This window comes from Lonchura striata, chromosome 4 (assembly GCF_046129695.1).
Source record: "Lonchura striata isolate bLonStr1 chromosome 4, bLonStr1.mat, whole genome shotgun sequence".
Lineage (NCBI taxonomy): Eukaryota > Metazoa > Chordata > Aves > Passeriformes > Estrildidae > Lonchura > Lonchura striata.
The window spans coordinates 69200193-69219678 of NC_134606.1; the positions used below are offsets into that span (position 1 = coordinate 69200193).

The window sequence follows — 19486 nt, forward strand, 5'->3', positions numbered from 1 at the left end:
CTGCATCACTCCCAGCTTCTCAGCACCTGGAAACCCCAGGCTGAGAACCATGCACCATTTTAATCACTTCCTCTCTTTCTGCCCCACGTTCCAGAGGACCTTAAAAACTTGTTGACACCTGTCTGGGGTTTGAAAAACTTCAGTTTCAACAGGTGCTTGTGGGCTCCAAAGTATTTAAGGGAGCAAACTGGCAAAACCCTGTTATCCCCAATCCCTGCAGTGAAGTTGTTACAAGCAGAATGGTCAGACTGCAAAGGCAACTATAATATCCAGCTTTTTTTATCGCCTTGTCTCAGATTCCACTTGTTTGCCATTTGCCTTGACCAGCAAACTCCAATGACAGTCTTCTGAGGCTTCCTTCACAAGATAGAAGCCAGGATTTGCACTGCAGAATGAACTGACTGGAAACATTGAATTATACTCACTGCATGCTCCAGTGCCTTCGGAGTGCCTCTGGCATCATCAGGGAAGGATCCATGCAGGATCAAAAATCACACAGCAAAACCACACAAAATGAGCCACTCCTGCTGCAAAACCTATTTGCTGAGACTTCACACCTCCAGCAACAACTCATTCCTCCACTGGCAATTTGAAGAGAGAGAGAGAAAGAAACTAAGTGCTAATAAAAACTAAATTTGCAAGGTAATTGAGAAGGGACAAAGAGATGGGGATTATATTTAACCATTTTCTGCTTGCATATTTACTTTTGGTAAGCTTATAGTAAGAATGGATGAATGATTTATTTTTAGTTGAGTAAAATATGCAAAGAGCTTCAGGATTAAAAGAGCTCAAAGTATCTCAACTTGTTAACTCTTGTAAAAAATGTCAATTTTTTCATAGAGTAATTTTTCTATCTGCTAATTAACTAACAAGTTATTGCAAATGTGTTACTGTGGATATTTTTAGAAATTTTATCAAATGTTTGCCAAAATTTCTCATAAAACCACAATGCTTCTGCATTTTTCATTTTAAATGCCTTGCTTTTAAACTACTTACAGTCACCAAGCTTTCTTATTTCAGGCTTCTGCCCACTGAAATCCCCATCAAAAGGCTAAGCTATCTCCCCAAAACTCAGTGACAGTTCTACACAAAGCAAAGCAGTCGACCTTTCCAAGCCTCATTAATCTGTTGGAGCTGCCACAGTCAAGAGCTGAAGGGAAAAGCAGAGGAAACTTGAATTGGAAAATATTTTGACATAATTGACCCAGATGACAAACTAAGCTTAAGCACATGTCAAGCACGGGGAGCGGTACAAAAGCATCGACTGGGTGATACAGGAAGCTAAACCAAGCCAAGGTGAAGTCAGAGCCCTGGGAACAGTGTATATTTTTGTAATTACTGCTCATTGAAAAAAGAAAAGATTCCTTCAGCCCAAGCTCTTAAGTAACAACAAATAAAAGATCAGGAATATTTTATCTTCTTTTTTTTTTTTTTTTTTTTTTAAATCACACTGTAGTTGGATCTCCTAGCCAATATTTCAAATTAAAGTTAAGAACAGTATAGTTCACATCATCTGTACCAGTGGTTTGCTCAGTGCTGACATCCTTAAACACTCCTTACTGTCACAGGTGAATTTGATTTTCTTTGTTTTGCATGGTGGGTTTTTTTTCAAGTACTGCTTCATCCTGTTTACAAAAATTACCGTGTCTCACTTAGCTGAACTGCAAGGCATTTAACTTTTTAAAATGTAAGCTGTTTTTTTGTCACAGCCCCTAATTGAGGCTTTGCCTTACTTTTGATTTTAAACAGACAAATGTTAAAAAACACTAAGCAGCAAAAGGAAAAATTATGTTTCTAAACCTTCACAAGCATATAGAAGTTACATAATTTTTCTTGCTATATATCTTCTAAACTCAGGTAATCTGCTTGTTGGACAGAAAACTCCAAGTCCCCATGGATCAGACCACTACAGCTGGGTGACAGTGTTTAGCTGGATGGGTACCCTGATAGTGCCTCCCAGCCTGACATCTTAAGAGCAGACTCCACTGTACATTCTGAAATAGGTTAAAACCTAAAAAAGCTCAATAGTTTGGTTTTTTTTTTATTTGGTAGTAAAGTTAATGACCTAAATAGCACAATAATAAGAGGGGGGAAAAAATTCCACATGGATGCTCTGCAAATTTCCTCCCAGAGAAGCAACAGAAAAATCTGTAAGGAAAAGTAATACCCATTTGATTCTTAGCACAACACAATGACACAGGATTTCCTAAAAATAAAATAAACTAAGAAATTTAAAATTGAAGAGGGCAGTTAAAACACATCTAAATATACTAAGATACAAGACAAATGCAGAGATAATTATCTATGCCATACAGCAAGATAGGTGAGTTTCTTCCAAAACGATAATATCACCACAAAAATCCTAGTGGTCTCACAAAAAAAATAGCTTAAAGAAAAACAGCTAGTCAGCTAAGTGCAGGAACTGTCAAAACAGTCCACAAAAATACCTACCACATAAATAGTTAAAAAAGGGAATACAATGACATTAATTTCCTTCATGTTCAGTTTCAGAAAGCTAGATGACATCTAAATCAAAAATGTCGGAGAGACAGTTTGTATATAACAGCAAGGTGTCATCAGCCTGGCAGAAGCTGAAAGTTATATCCCCATCATATTCATATGGATAGGTCCAATACCTGTATATAAGGAGTTTTTCTTACTAGCACAAAAAATGCATAAAACACAGTTCAGAAGAAAATTATAAACTTTGGTACAAGCACAAGAGGATTGTGAAAGACAAAAGTGCAGAGAAGGCTGAAACAAACAGTCAGATCAAAAGCTGTTGATAAGTCAAGACTGATGTTCAATCCTGCAGAATGAAAAAATTATCTTAATCCATTCCTTCACGCAGTCTTACACTCGCTTGTATCCAGGAGTGCAAAACATTGAAAAATCTCCAAGCAGCTGAGAACAATTCAGTTGCCTTTTCCATAACAGAGGTTTGGAGGGGGGAATGATCCAGGTGACCACTAAAACCCTAAAAAGCCTCAGTGCTACAAGAGATATAGAAAAAGCGGTTGGCGGGAAAGAGCAGGAAGAGCCATCCCCTGGAAAGTAGTTGACAACCTCCTCCCCAGTAAATTTAGCAGATACATTGTATTAGAGACAAAGAAAATCAAGAGAAGGAACAAAAATAAACTATTCCCCCTAGGAATTATATGCAAGATTGCTTTGTAAAACAAACCAACCAACAAGCTGCTTTGCTCTGGAAAAGCAAAAGGTCACCAATCTCGGTGCAAATACAGCTATAAAAAGTTTTTGGCCAAGTATCAAAGAGCATGTTTACAAAAAGGCAACATTCATTGTAACACTAACCATTCAAACCTCACAATAGATTTCAGAAGAGAACAGGATGCAACGTCAAACATCTGTTATCACGTTATTTTCTTCAGCTCCTCTGCCCAGAAATGACATGGAGACTCAGCCCATCTCCCAAACCTCACGAGAGGCCAGTCAGACGTGGGCCAGAGGCTGCCTTGTGACAGCTCCCCATGCCCAAAACAGATGGAAAGGTCACATTCAAACAGTTTGCTCATAACCCAGCTGAAACATCTCACAAAACAGTCAGCTGTCCAAACTGCACAGACACATCTGGCAAACAAAGCCTTCCTGGAAGCAGGCTGGGGCGGGAGCCATACCTGCTGCACTGAAGCAGGACAGCCAGCTCAGACAAGGACAGTACATCCAGCGCTGATGGCAGCTGGGACTTACTGTGCCCGTGGCTCTTACACACAGCATGCAGATGCAATAGGTGAAGCCTTCCAAAAATCACCGAACTGAGCAAGCACTGCATGTAACAGAATCGATTTCCTCTCAGGTTTTCACAGACAAAGGGAGAGGCAGCATCCAGCAGCAGGCTTCCACAGCTAGAGCTGTGCCTCCTGCCTGCAGTCCCAGCTCCAGAAGGGCCAAGAACCTCTGCCCTCTGCACTATCCCAAAAGAGTATCCTACAAGCTGTACAGCAGACACTTTTCATCAGAATTACTTACTTGAGAGAGACTGGAAGGAAAATGCAAGTCTGAAAAGTAAATCATCAAGAATTTAATTTCAAAATGCCTGATGCCAGTTCCAGGGATGGATATCCAAGACATAATGCAGAAAAGGGGAAAATTAATAGGGCTCTAAGCAAGTAAAGAAAAATCCCCTCTCAAAAACACCCCAACAAAACCCTACATATTCATCTACTTTGGATTTATTGCAGGAACACTTGCAGTGGAAATTAATTAATGCCTGTTGTGCTTGAAAAAGTGTTACAGACAATGTTTAACACATTTAGTACATGATGGATGTTGCCTTTTTCTGTCCAGGAAATAAATGTAAAGTTAGAGTAAGTGGGCTATGTTCCCTTCCTGGAGTCAACATGTCCAAGGTTGGACATGCTCCAGAAATGTGCTTCTTGAAACATCTGTACATTGAATATTTGACCAGTTCCAGGCCAGGGGATTTAAACCAACTGGGAATCACAGGCAATTTCCTAGAGCCAGACACTTCTGCAGCTTGTCAGTGATGGGGAAGGTTGCACGTGCAGAACTCCACCATGGAAAAACGCTACATTACTGTACACCAGCATTTCCCATCACTGCACCTTTGGATACCTCCTGGTTAGCATGAGCCACCCTTCACTTGACAATTAACTGCATCAGTAAAACTGTCTGATTGAGGGATACAAGATAGCAACAACATCCATTTTCAACTGGTTGGTTTGGTTTTTTTTTTTTTTTCCCCCAGACTGCTACCTTTTTTCCCCACCCTCCCAGGCACCAGTGCTTAGGGTGAGACAAAGAGGAATGTTTTCTTATAAGCAGAGGCGGAGGAAAAGGTTACTTTGTTTACCAGTAACTCTGGAGCACAAAGAACTACTTTGTCTTTGGGGAAGAGGCAGTAAAGGTAGTGTTTCTTAAGGGCTGAGGTTTCCAAGGCTGCCCTTGTTGATGTGACTGTGACCCAGAGGGCTGCCTGTAATCCCAAGGAGCCCAGGCAGTGAAAGGCTGCTGGCTTCAGGGTCAACACTGCCTCTGCTCCCAGAGAGGATCCACAGCTACAGCGTGCCTGGAAGGATGGGAGGAGGAGGAAACTGTGTAGAAACTAACACAGGAGGCTTTGTGAGTAAAGAGATGGTCAACAGAGAAGGGGACGTGATCTTACTGCTGAGGAGGAGATACTTTCAAAATACTTAAACAAATGTTTTTTCTTGCACTTCATTAACATTCTGACACAGCTGCAGGACTACCCCATGTGGAATTACTCTGCTATCCTTTTTTTTCTTTCCTATGCAGTGAAGGTCAGTATTGTTATTAAATAACTTTCATTCATGTGTTTTCCATACAACCCACAGTGATCAATTACACTGATTCATAGGCAAAAAAATCCAAAATTTTTCTGTACTAAGTATTTCTTAATGCTGAGAGAATATCCCATTTATACAAGAGTATTCAAGATATAACTGATTTTTTGAGCTTTCTAAAAACTGATGAAGTAGAACAATTTCCCCAGGAAAAAAGGCAAATAGGACACGAAAAATCTGTAATGAAACACAAACAGTGAGATAAAGAGAGTGACCTTCCTGAGGAATGAAAAGGAATGTAAGAGATTAGATGATATTTCCATGCACGCAAGTGATTATTACAATAACAGCAGCTATCCACTATCCAGAGTCACTTTTCATTTACATTGCTTTATTTGCAGTAAAAAATATTGTTGCCACTTTTAGAAAGACCTTAAGCAATGCCAGTATTTAAGACCTCACTCCACAGCTTACCCATCCATCCAACATCTGTGCTGACAAAATAAATAACAATTCTTTTAACAACTTACAAGAAAACACAAACTTACTTGGTATTTACAAGGTGTTTGCTGGAGCATCTATAAGGATCAAACACTACAAGCCACTAGATTTTAACACCAGAAGTTGGTAAAACCATCAGTTGTTATGCAGAACTTAAGAAAACGTGAGTGTGAGTGGCCTACCTTCACTGCCAAGAAGTTGAGGCCACTTTCATGAGCCAAAGCTTTTGCTATCATAGTTTTTGAGCACCCAGGAGGTCCATAAAGCAGAACACCCTTGGGAGGTTGAATCCCCATTCGGATGAAGGACTCTGGATGTTTGAGAGGCCATTCCACTGCCTGCTTCAACTTCAGCTTGACATCTTCTAGTCCTCCTATGTCTGACCAACATACCTGCAGAACAGAGCATTTTTGCTGAATTCAGACCATGGAGCAGAACTATTAAAAAAGTAAACAAATCAAAAATGCTCTATAGAACGTGCAAAGATTCTTTAATGAAGTTGTTTTTAATGAGTCATTTCTTCAAAAAGTTTTTATTAAACAAGAAGCACAAGACAGGCTTGTCAGAAATACATAAAGGCATGTGTTTTGTCCTACCAAAAAAGCAGACAGATCTAAAACCTGCCACACCTCTTCCTACATGGCTGTCAACAAGCCTGAGACTTTTCTCCACATCTTCCCAGCCTGCTCTTCCTCTGGTCACCATCCACTCCCATTCACTTCAAATATTAAACATGTCAAGGCACACCTAAATCAAATTATCTTCTGCCTTAAAACGCTCTTCCAGAAATTTGCTCAGCATAAATCATCCTTCAGCTCTGGAAAGTGGGTTATATGTGAAAAGCAAGCAAGAGTGTTGCTGAGAGATAAGGTATTGTATTTCCCCTGATCTGAAATCTGATGTCACCTTGGTTTGTCCCTATTTTCTCCTGATGCCAGGACAAGGAGTAGAAACTAGAAGTAGACAGTCCCTGAGAAAGGTAATTTAGTTTCCTAAGACCAAGCAAAATTCAAATCAAATAAAATTTCTCTTAGATTGTCAGACTTTGACACAGAAGAAAATTACAGAGAGCAGAGAGCAAACATAACAAAAGTTTGTGTTTATGAGTCAGATATGAAACAGTGTGACTATTCATAGTCACAGTGTGACTTTGATTTAATGTAAAAAGATGTATTACTTACCCTTACAACCATTGATTCTATGCAGGAGCTTTTTAAACTGCACAGAATTAAATTTGACACTCTTAGCAACTTTTTCTGAGGGAATAAGACAATATAAGCTTGTTCTCCTTTTTTCAGTATCAGTCCTTACTCATACCTGGCAAAGCATGGATTAGTCATTCTATCATCACGTCCTTCTATCTAGACAAAGATTCTGACAAACATGAACAAGACCATCTTGAAATTAATTACACCATCATGAATTCCCTGTAAGTTTCAACAACAGAAGGCAAAATCTATTAGCAGTACTTTACATGCACATAAAAAGACGGCAAAAACACTTAAATGTTACTTTTACTCTCTTAAATATTCAGTCATGTACCCTCTGCAAATATTCAGTCTACTGAATATCAGTCAGGCATCACTCAAGTGATTTTTCGGACACACTCCAGGTCATTTAAGACCAGCACAAGTGACAGAATCGTACAGAAAAGGTGAAGCAAGGTCACCTTATATGAAGGATGTTTTCAGCAATCTGGAGACTTATTCTGACTTCACCTACATTTTAAATTCTGACAGTACAAGGCATGGAATTGGTACAGCAATAGTATTAAAAGCAAAAATAGCTAATAAACCATTACCTTCACATTCTGGTGAATTCTAAACAGAACAAACTTGTCCTTATTTCAAAAGGAGAGAGATAAGCATGGGGGGGAGAGGGGAGGTGAGAACGTTTGGGGAACAGTCCATCAGCAATAGTTTCACTGCTCTCACCTGCACAGGAACTCAAAGGAGAGGTCTTGCAACACCAGCAATGAGGTGTGATGTTCTGTCACCGTGGAAATGGCTTTAAAGACTAGCCTTGGGGCTGGGCTCACATAGGGAAAACCAGCTCTCTGCTACAGCATGTGTACGACACCAACATTTCATTACTGCTGCAATCTTAAGCTCTCCCCAGGTCAACAGAGCTCAGCATGCGATGCAGAGCAGCAGCTCCCCAGGGGTTATTAAATACCAGTAATAAAGAAATAAAGCAGACAGGCAAAGGATGTCTTATCCAGAATCTTTTGCCTGCAAAGACACAAATCTGAGTGTTGAATTACAGTAAAGGGAGTGAAGGAGGCAAGTAAAACCCAGAGCACTCTCTGAAAAAAATTTCACAAAGACCCACAGGAGAGGGAAGAATGGCAACTGCAGTGCAATTCTCCAAAGAACTGCAGTATTAACTTCCTGATTTATAATGTGCATCCTCTCTCCCTTAAATCCCTGCTGCAGAAAAAGCAGCCTTCTAAAAAGGTTGTAACGCATAGCAAAGTTCAAGAAAGGCTCTGTGAAAACGGAAGGCAATATGGTACACAGAAATAAGCAGCCAGGATCTTACATTTGCCTTGGTCACAGCCAACACAATTCAGACACAAAAGGAAGGAATTGTGGCTTTATTCGGAAGTTACTTTGAACTCCTGTCATTTGATTGGCACATGGCTACTGCAAAGCAATGAAATATGAAAGGGCCCCATCATCTGAAAAATGAAGTTAAAAAAAAATCTCATGTATGTCAGTGGTTTTACTTGTAGCTAACTACATGGACCAAAAGTCCCATCCACACCAAGGAGGATGCCAAGTGAGTACTGCATCTGCAATAAATACCTAAAAAGATTATATTATTAATGTAGTTCAAATTCCTGTCTTCTCTTTGGTAAAAAAAATCTTACATCTTATAATTTATTTAGTGTTTGAAGTTATTTTTAGCAGGGCTTTTTTAGATTACAGTATTCACAGAATATTTTGAGATGGAATGGACCCTAAAGATCATCTAACTCCAAACTCCCTTCCTCTGGTAGGTGATATGGGAGGACACCAAATCTGTTGCACCCAGATTACTTTAGAATCTACTTTAAACTCACCCCAGGCAGCAAGCAGATGGCTTGAAATTTACCCTACATCTTCAAAGAATTCGCATTACTTTGTGGAAATGCAGGTCCTGTCAGCACAAAATTAATCTCCACTATGTTGTTAATAAAAGAAATTAAATCCAGCAGTACTCCAATAATTCGATGGGTGTTTAACAAATAAAATCAAGTGACAATTGAGGGAGCCACTAGTAGGATGGTTTAGTGGACAAGAGGAGCCTGAGGAGTAGATTGACCAGGACTGAGAACAGATTTCCTGCAGTACCTCAAGACCTTGCTTCTACCTGCCTGTTGTGCTGCTGGGCAGAATTCTACCTGGCTCCAAAGGGGCTGTAGTGCCTGAGAGGCACAGCAAAGGAATAACCTGAGCCCACGAGCCTGCAGCACAACGAGCAAGGCAAGAATCAGTAACTCTGGCTCTCAGCAGAGCCACTTAGCCTTGAGGATATTGGTGACATGACACCATTTCCAGGAAAAGCTGTATGGGGCCAGCCCAGGCAATTCCACCCTGCACAGCATGGACTCTCTTAGCAAGCCAAGTTTGACATCTGAGCTGCCTGCGTGCAGCATCCAGTTCACGGATTTTATTTCCCATTCCTACAAGTTTGAGAATGAGGGTCTACCATTGTGCAATCTAATTCCTAATGACTCATTTCCATGCAATGAAACATAAATGTTTTCTTCTAGGGCCTGGGGAGCTGCTGAGGAACTCCAACACAACTGCTCACAGAATCAGGATTTAGTCACATTAAACACAAAACTATTTTGCTCAGTCTTCTTAACATAGATCAGAGCTACCTTAAACCAGATCAGTTCCCCATGCCAATTCATGTTTGGTCTGCTACTGAACTACTATAATATGTAATTAAGAGGGCAGTGAGCATGGTAAAGATGAACCTGCACTGTTCATATAATGACAGTCGCCTGACAGGTGACTGTTTGGCAGTCATAATCAGCCTACAGCATTGAATTCTGCCTTCATTTGGCATTCAGGCCACATCTACATAAAAATCAGAGCAATCAAACTGCTCACAGCTTTGTTTACACACACTTTAGTTATAAATGCTAACAGTTGGTTTCTGCTTTAGTTTGTGTCTTTTTCCCAAAAGGCTCCAGCTTCCATGGCTGTTTCAGACCTTCCTTGAACATGCATCTGAAGATTTTTACCCCATTAATCCACTCAGCATAAAAAAACCACAGATCAGGAGATAGGATCCTGCACTCCAAACTCTTCCTGAAGCATTAGGAACCATTCTGCAAATGGTTCTTTAAAATGATAAATAAATAAATAAACATGCAAACAGAAAGATGATGCGTAACATTTATCAGTAACTTGAGGCTTACACTCAATAAAATCTCTCTCTTTACGTGGCCCAGACAATGTTGCCACATCGTTGCACAAAACCACTTACTTTTGGCACATCAATTGCCACCTCCCTCATGGCGCTGGGCCTGACATCATTCATCCCCTGCAGGAAGTCATTGAAAGCAATCATCACTGACCCAGCCACTGCGGTGTCCCACAGGCCTGGCCTCTTCCCCAGCGCTCTCCGCAGTGCGTACAAACCTAGTGAAACAAAAAAACATGGAAATAGGTAGGCTTCCTCCTGGTTCTCATAAGCACAGTGTACCACACACAAACATACTGCAGCACTGGAAAGGAAATGATGTTCAAAAGAGTGTCTCAGTGCTGGGCCTGAATTATGTCATAGAACATACAAGACACTTCTGATAAGAGAGCACAAAAAAGAGGATTTAACAACCACAGATAGACTATAAGTTACATCTGTTCCAAAAGACAGAATGAAACAGCCTTGTTCCCATTTTCCCAGAGATTAAACTTTCAGGGCAAATTCTCCGAAGGTCCATACAGAGATCTGAACACATTACTAAACCACAGAGGAAGTGGGACAATGAACATTCAAGGACATGTTAAATCAGCTCACAAGAAATCCACAACCTCGCCCACTTCTCTATTATCAGGACAGTATCTTCAAAAGCTTTTAAAAAAAACTTGATGAGACCGCTTTAACTTCCATCGGAACCCTATTTTTCCATGTAGTAAGATGCCAGACACCTGCATTTTTCTTTATATGGAACAAACATTCCCTGTGACACTCAATAGTTCTTTGTTCCCCTTCAGCAATTACACTTTTCAAATGCAGGCAGAGGTTTTACCCACTCTTTTTTTTTTTTTTTTGACAAATCACTCACATACAGTATCTATAAATCTTGATACTAATTCCTAGTTTCCTCCTATAAATCAATCCCTCAAAAGCCACACAAGTCCCACCTACTCACAAATCAATAGTCCTCGGGCAGGACCGAGAGGTACCATTGGCAGTTCCCAGGCACTCCCAAGAGAGCAACTGAAGCCCCTTTTGTGTAAGATGCCCAAAAGCAGGATCGTTTCCCCTGTATAATTATCCCTTTTAAGGCCTAATATAATTTAAGAGTTTTATTGCTTCTGCTTCCAAACCTGTCCTGTGACTGAAAACATTAATTTTTTTTTTTGGTATATTATTACATGATGAGTATAATTTTAGGTGCAGGTACCCACACATCCACATATGCAGTATCTGTTACCATGTATTTCAAAACAAATGAAGCACTTCATACCACACCAGCTCACCTTGCATGACCATAAAAAGACAAACATTTGTTAAGTCTCTTCTATATTTTACCAAACAAAACATCAATTAGTGCTACAGGAAAGGACAATAAAAGGGATAAGCAGTTTCTGAAAATAGATGTGGTTTTAACTTTCAGCAGATTGTTGTCTTTTTTTCTGCAGAGGCACTGGTAGATGCAGACATGCAAAGTTTCTGACAATTACAGGAATTCTGCATTTCCTACAATATACACAAAGTGTGAAGAGACATAATATGTCCCCTGTGAAGCAGTACAGCTGGTGTCTCTCCATAAAGTGCCAATTACGGCAGAGTCAGAGCACCTGCATCCAATACCCAGGCTCTTAATACAATACCAGAAAGAAAAAAAAGTTTGTATTTCAGGTTTCCCCTTACACAGAACATCCAAAACTAGTAAGATATATAAATAAAAACATTCCATGAGGCCAAGGAGTAAAATGAAAATCTGGTCACCAGAGGACAAGTATAAAATATAACTGACTCATTTTAACAACTCAAATTTCTCACCCACTTCTTCCTTCCTCTGAAGAAGTTCATTTTAAGAAAAAAAAAAAACAACAAAACAAACAAAAAAACCCAACCCCAAAACCAAACAAATGATACAACATAGATTCACCCCCTCCAGATTTAAAATTTTTATCCAAATAAATAACAAACTGAACATATTATTCCAGTGTCATTGCAGCTAAGACTTTGTGGGGTGGGAATGGGCATTGGGGTCCAATCTTATGATTTCTTTCAGGGCAGTCAATTCACATGGGAATCTCAGTTTAAAAAAATGCAAGTAAATCACATCACACAAAATTAAGGCATAGAGAAAGAAAGTAAATGATAAAGATATCGACTTATTTGAATACCTATCTACTCCACGTGCCAGTGTAGCTCAGCACTCATTTTAAATGTTATTTTCTTTTTTCCATTACATGAGAATGTCTTAAAACTAAGCACGTTAATTTTAAAAATTGAGAGAGAATACCAACAAAACGCCCAAGAATACCACTGCTCTTAAGTTTTGTTACAGCCAGTTCTACAAGGAGTACAAGTGAAATTTCAGTCCTCAGCAGTGGGTTTGAAAGACAACAGCCTTGATCCAGAACAGGAATAAAGAGGTCACAGCTTTCCAAACAAAGCCAGAATTCATTTCAGCATGTGCACGCACACGCCACTGCACAGGTCAGCATTTAATTGAAACAATGTTTTACATTAAAACAATAATAAAAAACAGATTGAAAAAGAAAGCATGATTCTTCCTGTTTCCTCCTGTTATCATAATCATTCTTTCCTGCACTTCAGATTGACCTCTAACAAGAGGGGCAGGGGGGGAGGGAACCTCAGTAACAGGAGAAGGATACAGCCAGCGGCTTGCCAGAGGCAGGAAAACACATCCTTGTCTCAAGACGCTGAAAGATGGATTTAACATAAGGAAATGTGGGGTAGGATGCAAACCCTGCTGCCAGAATCAGTGCAGAGGCAAAGGAGGTGGAACCCTACAGCAAAGTCATGTTCACCACTACACAAGTTATAATGCAGATACAAACAGGCACAGCTCAGGAAACATCAGGCACCTGAGTGTCTTCCACATGGGGGAACACTCTGGTTTAAGCATAATGTCATTGCTGTGAATTGACTCTGAGCACAGCATTTGTTTCAGCTCTGCTTGCTGCTTTTCAGATGTTACTCCATTCTTCAGGGTTAATGAGTTCCAATAACCCTTTTGGCAGTGCCTGGGGGGGCTCAGAAGTGGATGAGTTTTCCATTTTGTTCCAGTCCTGCATGAGGGGAGGAAGGACTGAAGTGCAGTTATCCGGTCAGTGGGACTTCACACAGGCAAGGGATACCTATTTTGAGCAAAGGGATAGTGAACAACACTGATCCTCACTGAAGTAGCAATGGAAAATCCCGGTTTAAACAAAAAAAAAATTAAATAAAATGAAAAGGAAAAGGAAAAAAAAAAAGCAGCATAATAAAGCACGCATGATTACAAACAATGGAAAATAAACAGTTTGTTCCAGCCCAGCAACTGTGTGCTCTACCTCACCAACTCATCCTGTCTGTCTAGAACAGAGGAAACCAAGTGGACAGAGGGAAAAAACCCAGCAGAACGCCCTGTCCTGGTACAGATGATCCTTCTTTGGTACCAGGCTATGCACAAGGTCAATAGCATTGGCTGCCTGAAAGATATTCTTGCTCATAACTTGGCTAAGTTTTGGCACATTAGGTCATAACAACAAATATGTGAGCCCAAAAATAGATCCTACGACACTGCTATTATTTGTCAGAGTCTGTGTATCATTACACATCACTGTAAATAATAGAAAGCAGCCATTCAGAATGACCAACATATATATATATATATATATATACACACACACTTTAGATTTCCAAAACAGAATATATACACAGCACTTGAGGAAATAAACCGAGCCCAACAAAATGGTTAATCATGCATCTTTTACTACCCATCAGCTGTTCCTTTTGCAAATCCATCCCGTCTGACTTATTCTACCAGAATCCCAACACCAGAATTTTTAAGCAGCTTCAAAGAAATTGTTATCTTCTTGTAAGATTGTTTACAAAAGTAAATGTTTCTTCTTTCTCTGCTGATCTGGCATTTCCCTCCCAAATTCTTCTGGCCAAACTCAGAAGACACACACCATTTCTCCCTATCAGATCCAACATGATTCTCTACCACGTGGCTGGCAGTGGAATGCTCAAGAGAGGGGCATGGATGGGTAAGACCCCAGATTTCTGATGGCACCGGAGTGAGCATCTTCCTCTACTTCCAGATCTTTACATACTACAGTTCAAAATTTAATAGGTTTATGCATAGAAAAAGCATTTCATATAACTTAAAGTCAGTTTAAAAATGTATTTTAACCTTTTTATTTTTAATTTGACCCACACATAAAACTGTATTTAGGAAAAAAAGTCAGGAAGCAGAAACCTTGATTTTTTGCTCTCAAAACCATATTCTGCAATCTGTCTTTAGTTGCCAGGGCTATATGGGAAGAATTCCTGAATAACTTTCATGTAGTGTTTGTACAGGAAAGATAATGCCCTTAAATCCCTTGTAACCATAATATTGCAAATTCACCGGGCTAACCTGAGCACTAATCTACTGCAGGGATTATATCCATGATTTATAGTCCTTCCTGAAGAGCCCCGACATTTGCTGGAACATGTCTGTGGAGCTGCCTGAAAGCTGCTGAGAGGTGTGACAGGGAGGGCAAGGAAGGAAGGAAGGAAGGAGGAGCTGCATTTTCAGAACTTCTTTCGTAGAGGAAATGGTTTATTCACAGATTAGGTACACACACACGTCATTTATCCCGACACTGTGACAACAGAGGGAAATAAGGAATACCATACTGCCTGTTCCTAGCCTGCTCCCAGACATAAATGTACCTAAGGGTGGTCACACGTGTGTGAGGAGAAAAATAAGGACTGCCAGGCTACCAGACCGGCAAGGGCAGAAAGACAGTAAGCAACAGCTAATGGCTAACTGCCCAGTCTAATTGCAATTAGGAATGTTGGCAAGGGATACAGCTAAAAATTAAAGTCAGGAGACTTATGAAAACTTTGCCTGAAAATGTTTAAGTTGTGTCCTCCAATAGTGGCTAATCATTCTGAATACAAATGGCTACAGCTGACTGCATTGCCACACATGAATAACGTAACTTCTTTCATACCACTCAAGCTGCTGAAGCAAGAACATGGTGACTTATCTGCCAAGAAGGGTCATTTAAAATATTAGTTACAGTGATTGATCAACTCTTGTGAAAAATAATCCCTATTTCCTGTGTATATAAATATCAGCAGGCAGAATGGGATGTGCTTTAAACAGATTATTAAGTATTCAACGCACAACCGTGTGCATGAAGTCAGCAATCCCATCATCCAATTAGCTGCAAATTTTGGATAAACACACACTTAAAATTAGTTATGATGAAAACTGAAAGTTCACATGCCCTTACTGCAGTGAGTGCAATGCTCCTTGTGCAAAAACAAAAATCAAGTACCATTACAAAACAAACAAAAAAAAGGGCAAAGATTTTCTTTAAGAAAAAAAGTAACTCCAAAAACCAACACAGAATGCACCGGCATTGCTGGAGAGAGGCAGCAGCCACATGTAGCCACTTCTGCAGAAAAGCATAATTCCGAGCTGCTGCTGGAAGAAACAATCCCAAAACACATGTTACAGAGGCCAAAAAAGCCACATTACTCTGCCATGTGCATGTGCAAGCAAGGGCCCGTTTGCTCCTAACCTGCTTGGCCACTTGCTTTGGTTTTGAAACACCCTCTGCTTCAGGGACCCAACTTAAACACCACAGAACACAGCACCAACTTAACACTCTTAACACTGAAGACTGGCATTGGATTTTCTTGCTCTCCTTATACTATAAGTTACAGTGATGGAAAAGAGTGCCAGAAAACTCAGTTGGCCCAGTCCAAAAATTCATTTGTATCACATCTGTGCTTTTCAGTGCATTTCAAAATCCAATATTCTGCCCTTTCTGCAAAAATTTCATAACACTTTTTTTTTGTATTGACCATCTGACTAGACCTGTTACTAATATTCCCCAAACTCACAGATTTTTCTACATGACCTTTTCACAAAAAGGCAAGCAGCCTTTCTCACCTCATTTTGAGTGTCACATGGGAACCAGCACTCAGTTTGACAATGCAATAGCAGATTGCTTGCAACAGCATAGGTTCAATATTTGTCCCTGCTACTAATAAATAAGTAACAACACAGACATGGTATTTTCAGTCACTTTCCATAAGGGAATAAAATAATTTGACATAGCATGTCAAACAGTGCTTCCCCTTTCAAATCTGTAACTGCAGTCAGTTAATTAGAAAGCAAAACAAAAACCACCCTGCAAAACAAACAATCCCACTGCCTTGGTCATCAACTGCCTCTGTCAAAATTTGCATCTTCAACAGCATCCCAAGCCCACATTCCTACATTTAGCAGTATAATGCAAGAAAAACATCTACATTTGTTGCACACCCCCAGCAGGACCCGGGTCCAGACAGTGCTGGGAAAGGTTCAGAATCTTTATGGCTTAAAGAAAGGAAGGATATTCTTGATGCCCTAACACTGAGCTGCTTCATCAGGGCTGTGCCTGAGCTGAAAGGAAGAGCTCGATTGGAGATAGGAGGCCGGGAAGGCACGGATTGAAGGCAGCGTTTGTCTGCTTTAAAGAGCAGTCAGGGGCTGCTCCTCGGGGTGCACAGAGCCTCACTGTTAATCACATTAGCCCACACGGCTCATGTTTCCTGCAGGTGGCCAGGCTACCACAACTGCAGGAGCTGGGGGGGAAAAGCCACACAGGTCTAACTAACAAAGAGACATTCCTGGGCTTCACGGGAATTCACTTCCCCGCCAAATACAGGGAAAACCGGAAAAAACCTAGGAGACAGTTCTTCAGTTGATTATTGGTTTTTAATTCTTTTAATGCAAGTGGATTGCAGAAACTTTTTCAGGGTGTAGAAGATACAGCAGGAAGTTTCTCAGCTCCAACAAAAAGCTAAGTACAGTATGCTCCTAAAGAAATCACACCTTTACAGATCTAATACCCACATAAAATCAACATACAGAGCTATGGATTAAACAGCATAAAGCCTCTCCATCCTGTACTATTAACCAGAATGCAGGGATAATTAAATGGGCAAATGAACAGCACAGACAAGACCTCCAAAACAACAGGACTGAAAATTATGAGCACAAGACAACAGGCCATTATTACATGCCTATGAAAGGGGCTTCACAGATTGTCAGCAGAGTAATACTGGTACATCTCAATCTATTACTTCTGTAAGATTTTTTTGTAACAGCTCAAGCAAGTACCATTCTAATCCTAAAGGCTAAGCAGGGTGATACCTTTTTTTTAGGCAATTAAAAAACTTCTGATGCAAAACAGAGTCACTAGTGCCTCTTTCACAGAAGTCTCAAAGTCTCAGTGGTTGCAGCATCCTTACTGGAAGCAAATCAATGTTCTTGCCAGAGTGACCACTATTTAAACAAAGCCATTTGTTCTTCCTCTCCTCATGATGCTATCTTATCACAGCCCAAGTGTTTTATATCAGCACACTGAAATTATGTGTAATGAACAAGGATGTTCAAGATAAATTCTGAGAGTCACAAAGCAAATACTTCCTTTCTCTGTAAACAATATGACTGAACCCACTCCTTGAAGAAATCAAGCTATATTTATATTCACCCTCTTGAAATGCTACAGGCAGCCATAGAAGGATAAGTTTATAATAAATTGCTATATTTGGAAACCTTTGTTGCTAAGCATCTTCTAACATTCAGTACAGTTTATACCATTCATGTCCCTGCTACATAATTAACATTTCATATGTTTTGGTTTTTTTAAAAAAGAAGTACAGTGTTTATCTTTGCCAAAAAATTAAAAACATTATAATTTTGGGGGAATTAATAAAAGACCACGTGGCAAATTAAATAAAGGAGAAGCATCAAGATCAAGGTCATACAAACACTGACATTATATGCCAGGATATGGCAGTCTATCTTCTGTACACTCCTCTGCTTGACATAAAGCAATTCAGAAGGCAGCTGGTCACACTAAAAACCAGTCTACTAAATAATTTAGGATACAGTAGACCTCTCCCAACCTGAAGAATATGACTTTCTCAGCTGCACACATAAATCAGCCCTTTTCTTGTCAAGAATTCTCTGTGTGTGAATCCCTTGGATGGCATTCAAGTCCTCAGGAGTCTACCAAGAGGAACCCAGTGGAATCTGATGTCCACAGGATGTAGCCCAGTGCCCAGCATGGAATCTGCAGGTTTATCACACTTGGCTATTAACTTCTGTGGAAATCATAAGTATCTTGCTAGGCAGTAGAGAATCACAGCAAAATCTTAATTTCTCCACTGCAGCCACTACAGGCATTGTAATCTTGGACACATGGATATCCTATAAAAATCAGTTTTGTGGTTTCATTTTTGTGACAGGCTAGAACTGTATCTTCAGTGGAGGAAAAGGAGAAAAATCCACTACTATTTTAAAAATTCAGCAGATAAAAATGAAAACACTCTTAGCTGATTATTATAAGCATCCCCAATGTGTCATGGGTTTAGGTCACAATACCCTGTTTGGGAAAGTCCTGATCATACTGCACAGATTCTCCAAGTTTCTTGTCCTCGTCTCCTCTACCTGCCCATCCCATCATACACCACATCACAATTCTGTACACACCATAGTCATGGGGGCCTAGAAATATTCAACACAAAATGGGTATCACAGGCCTTCAGAATTCCCATGAAAATGCAGAGTTGCTAAACAGAACATGAAACTTGCCTCTCTGAGCCCAGCAGTACCACTGAGCAAATCTTGCGCCGGAGAACAAACAACTTCTGCCAAAAATAACAGTTGGAATATGTTTAATTCTACAATGGTTATTTACTTTCCATTAACAAATGGTCTTCAGAATTATATAAAAGGCAAGCATCAAAGCTTTTATAATGAAGAATCTTGGGAAACCTGATTAGAGATGCAAAAGCCCTAGAAATACTACATTTACCATGTTACTAATTACTACACTCTTGGTTTATATAAGCAGTATATACACAATACATGTGTTAAAAAAACAGAGTTGAAGTAGAAAGATAAGGAAAGATGAGTCCTCTGGAAAATGATCTAAACTTTGTATTAAGAATATAAACATATTTAGCTTGCAAACTTGCAGTCTTTCCAGCCACAAACCCAAGGATATAGATGGGGTATGCAGGACTTGAGAGTCTCCCACAGATCACAAAAGAAATGCATGCAGCAAGCAACAGTAATCCTGTGCCAAAATCTGAACATGTATCCCTGAATCCTGAAATCCTTTTTCTAAGCTAGTTTCCACATTTCACCTGTACTTAAACACACATCAAGCTTGCATGTAGCACAAACAACCTTAATGTTTGTGAAAGAATTCTCAACTCAGACGTTGTCTTAATACCAA

The 19486-nt window shown here is 39.9% G+C and overlaps 1 protein-coding gene across 2 annotated transcripts in view; it reads right to left on the reverse strand.

Annotated features, from left to right (window-relative positions):
• Window positions 1–19486, reverse strand: part of AFG2A (AAA ATPase AFG2A) — a 159947-nt gene that overhangs the window by 128888 nt on the left and 11573 nt on the right. For both annotated transcript variants that reach the window (XM_021554965.2, XM_021554966.2), the window contains exons 10-11: window positions 10269–10423; window positions 5969–6178 (exon numbers count right to left, since the gene is read on the reverse strand). In XM_021554965.2, the coding sequence (XP_021410640.2) occupies window positions 5969–6178; window positions 10269–10423 (365 nt within the window). The remainder of the gene's footprint in view (window positions 1–5968; window positions 6179–10268; window positions 10424–19486) is intronic.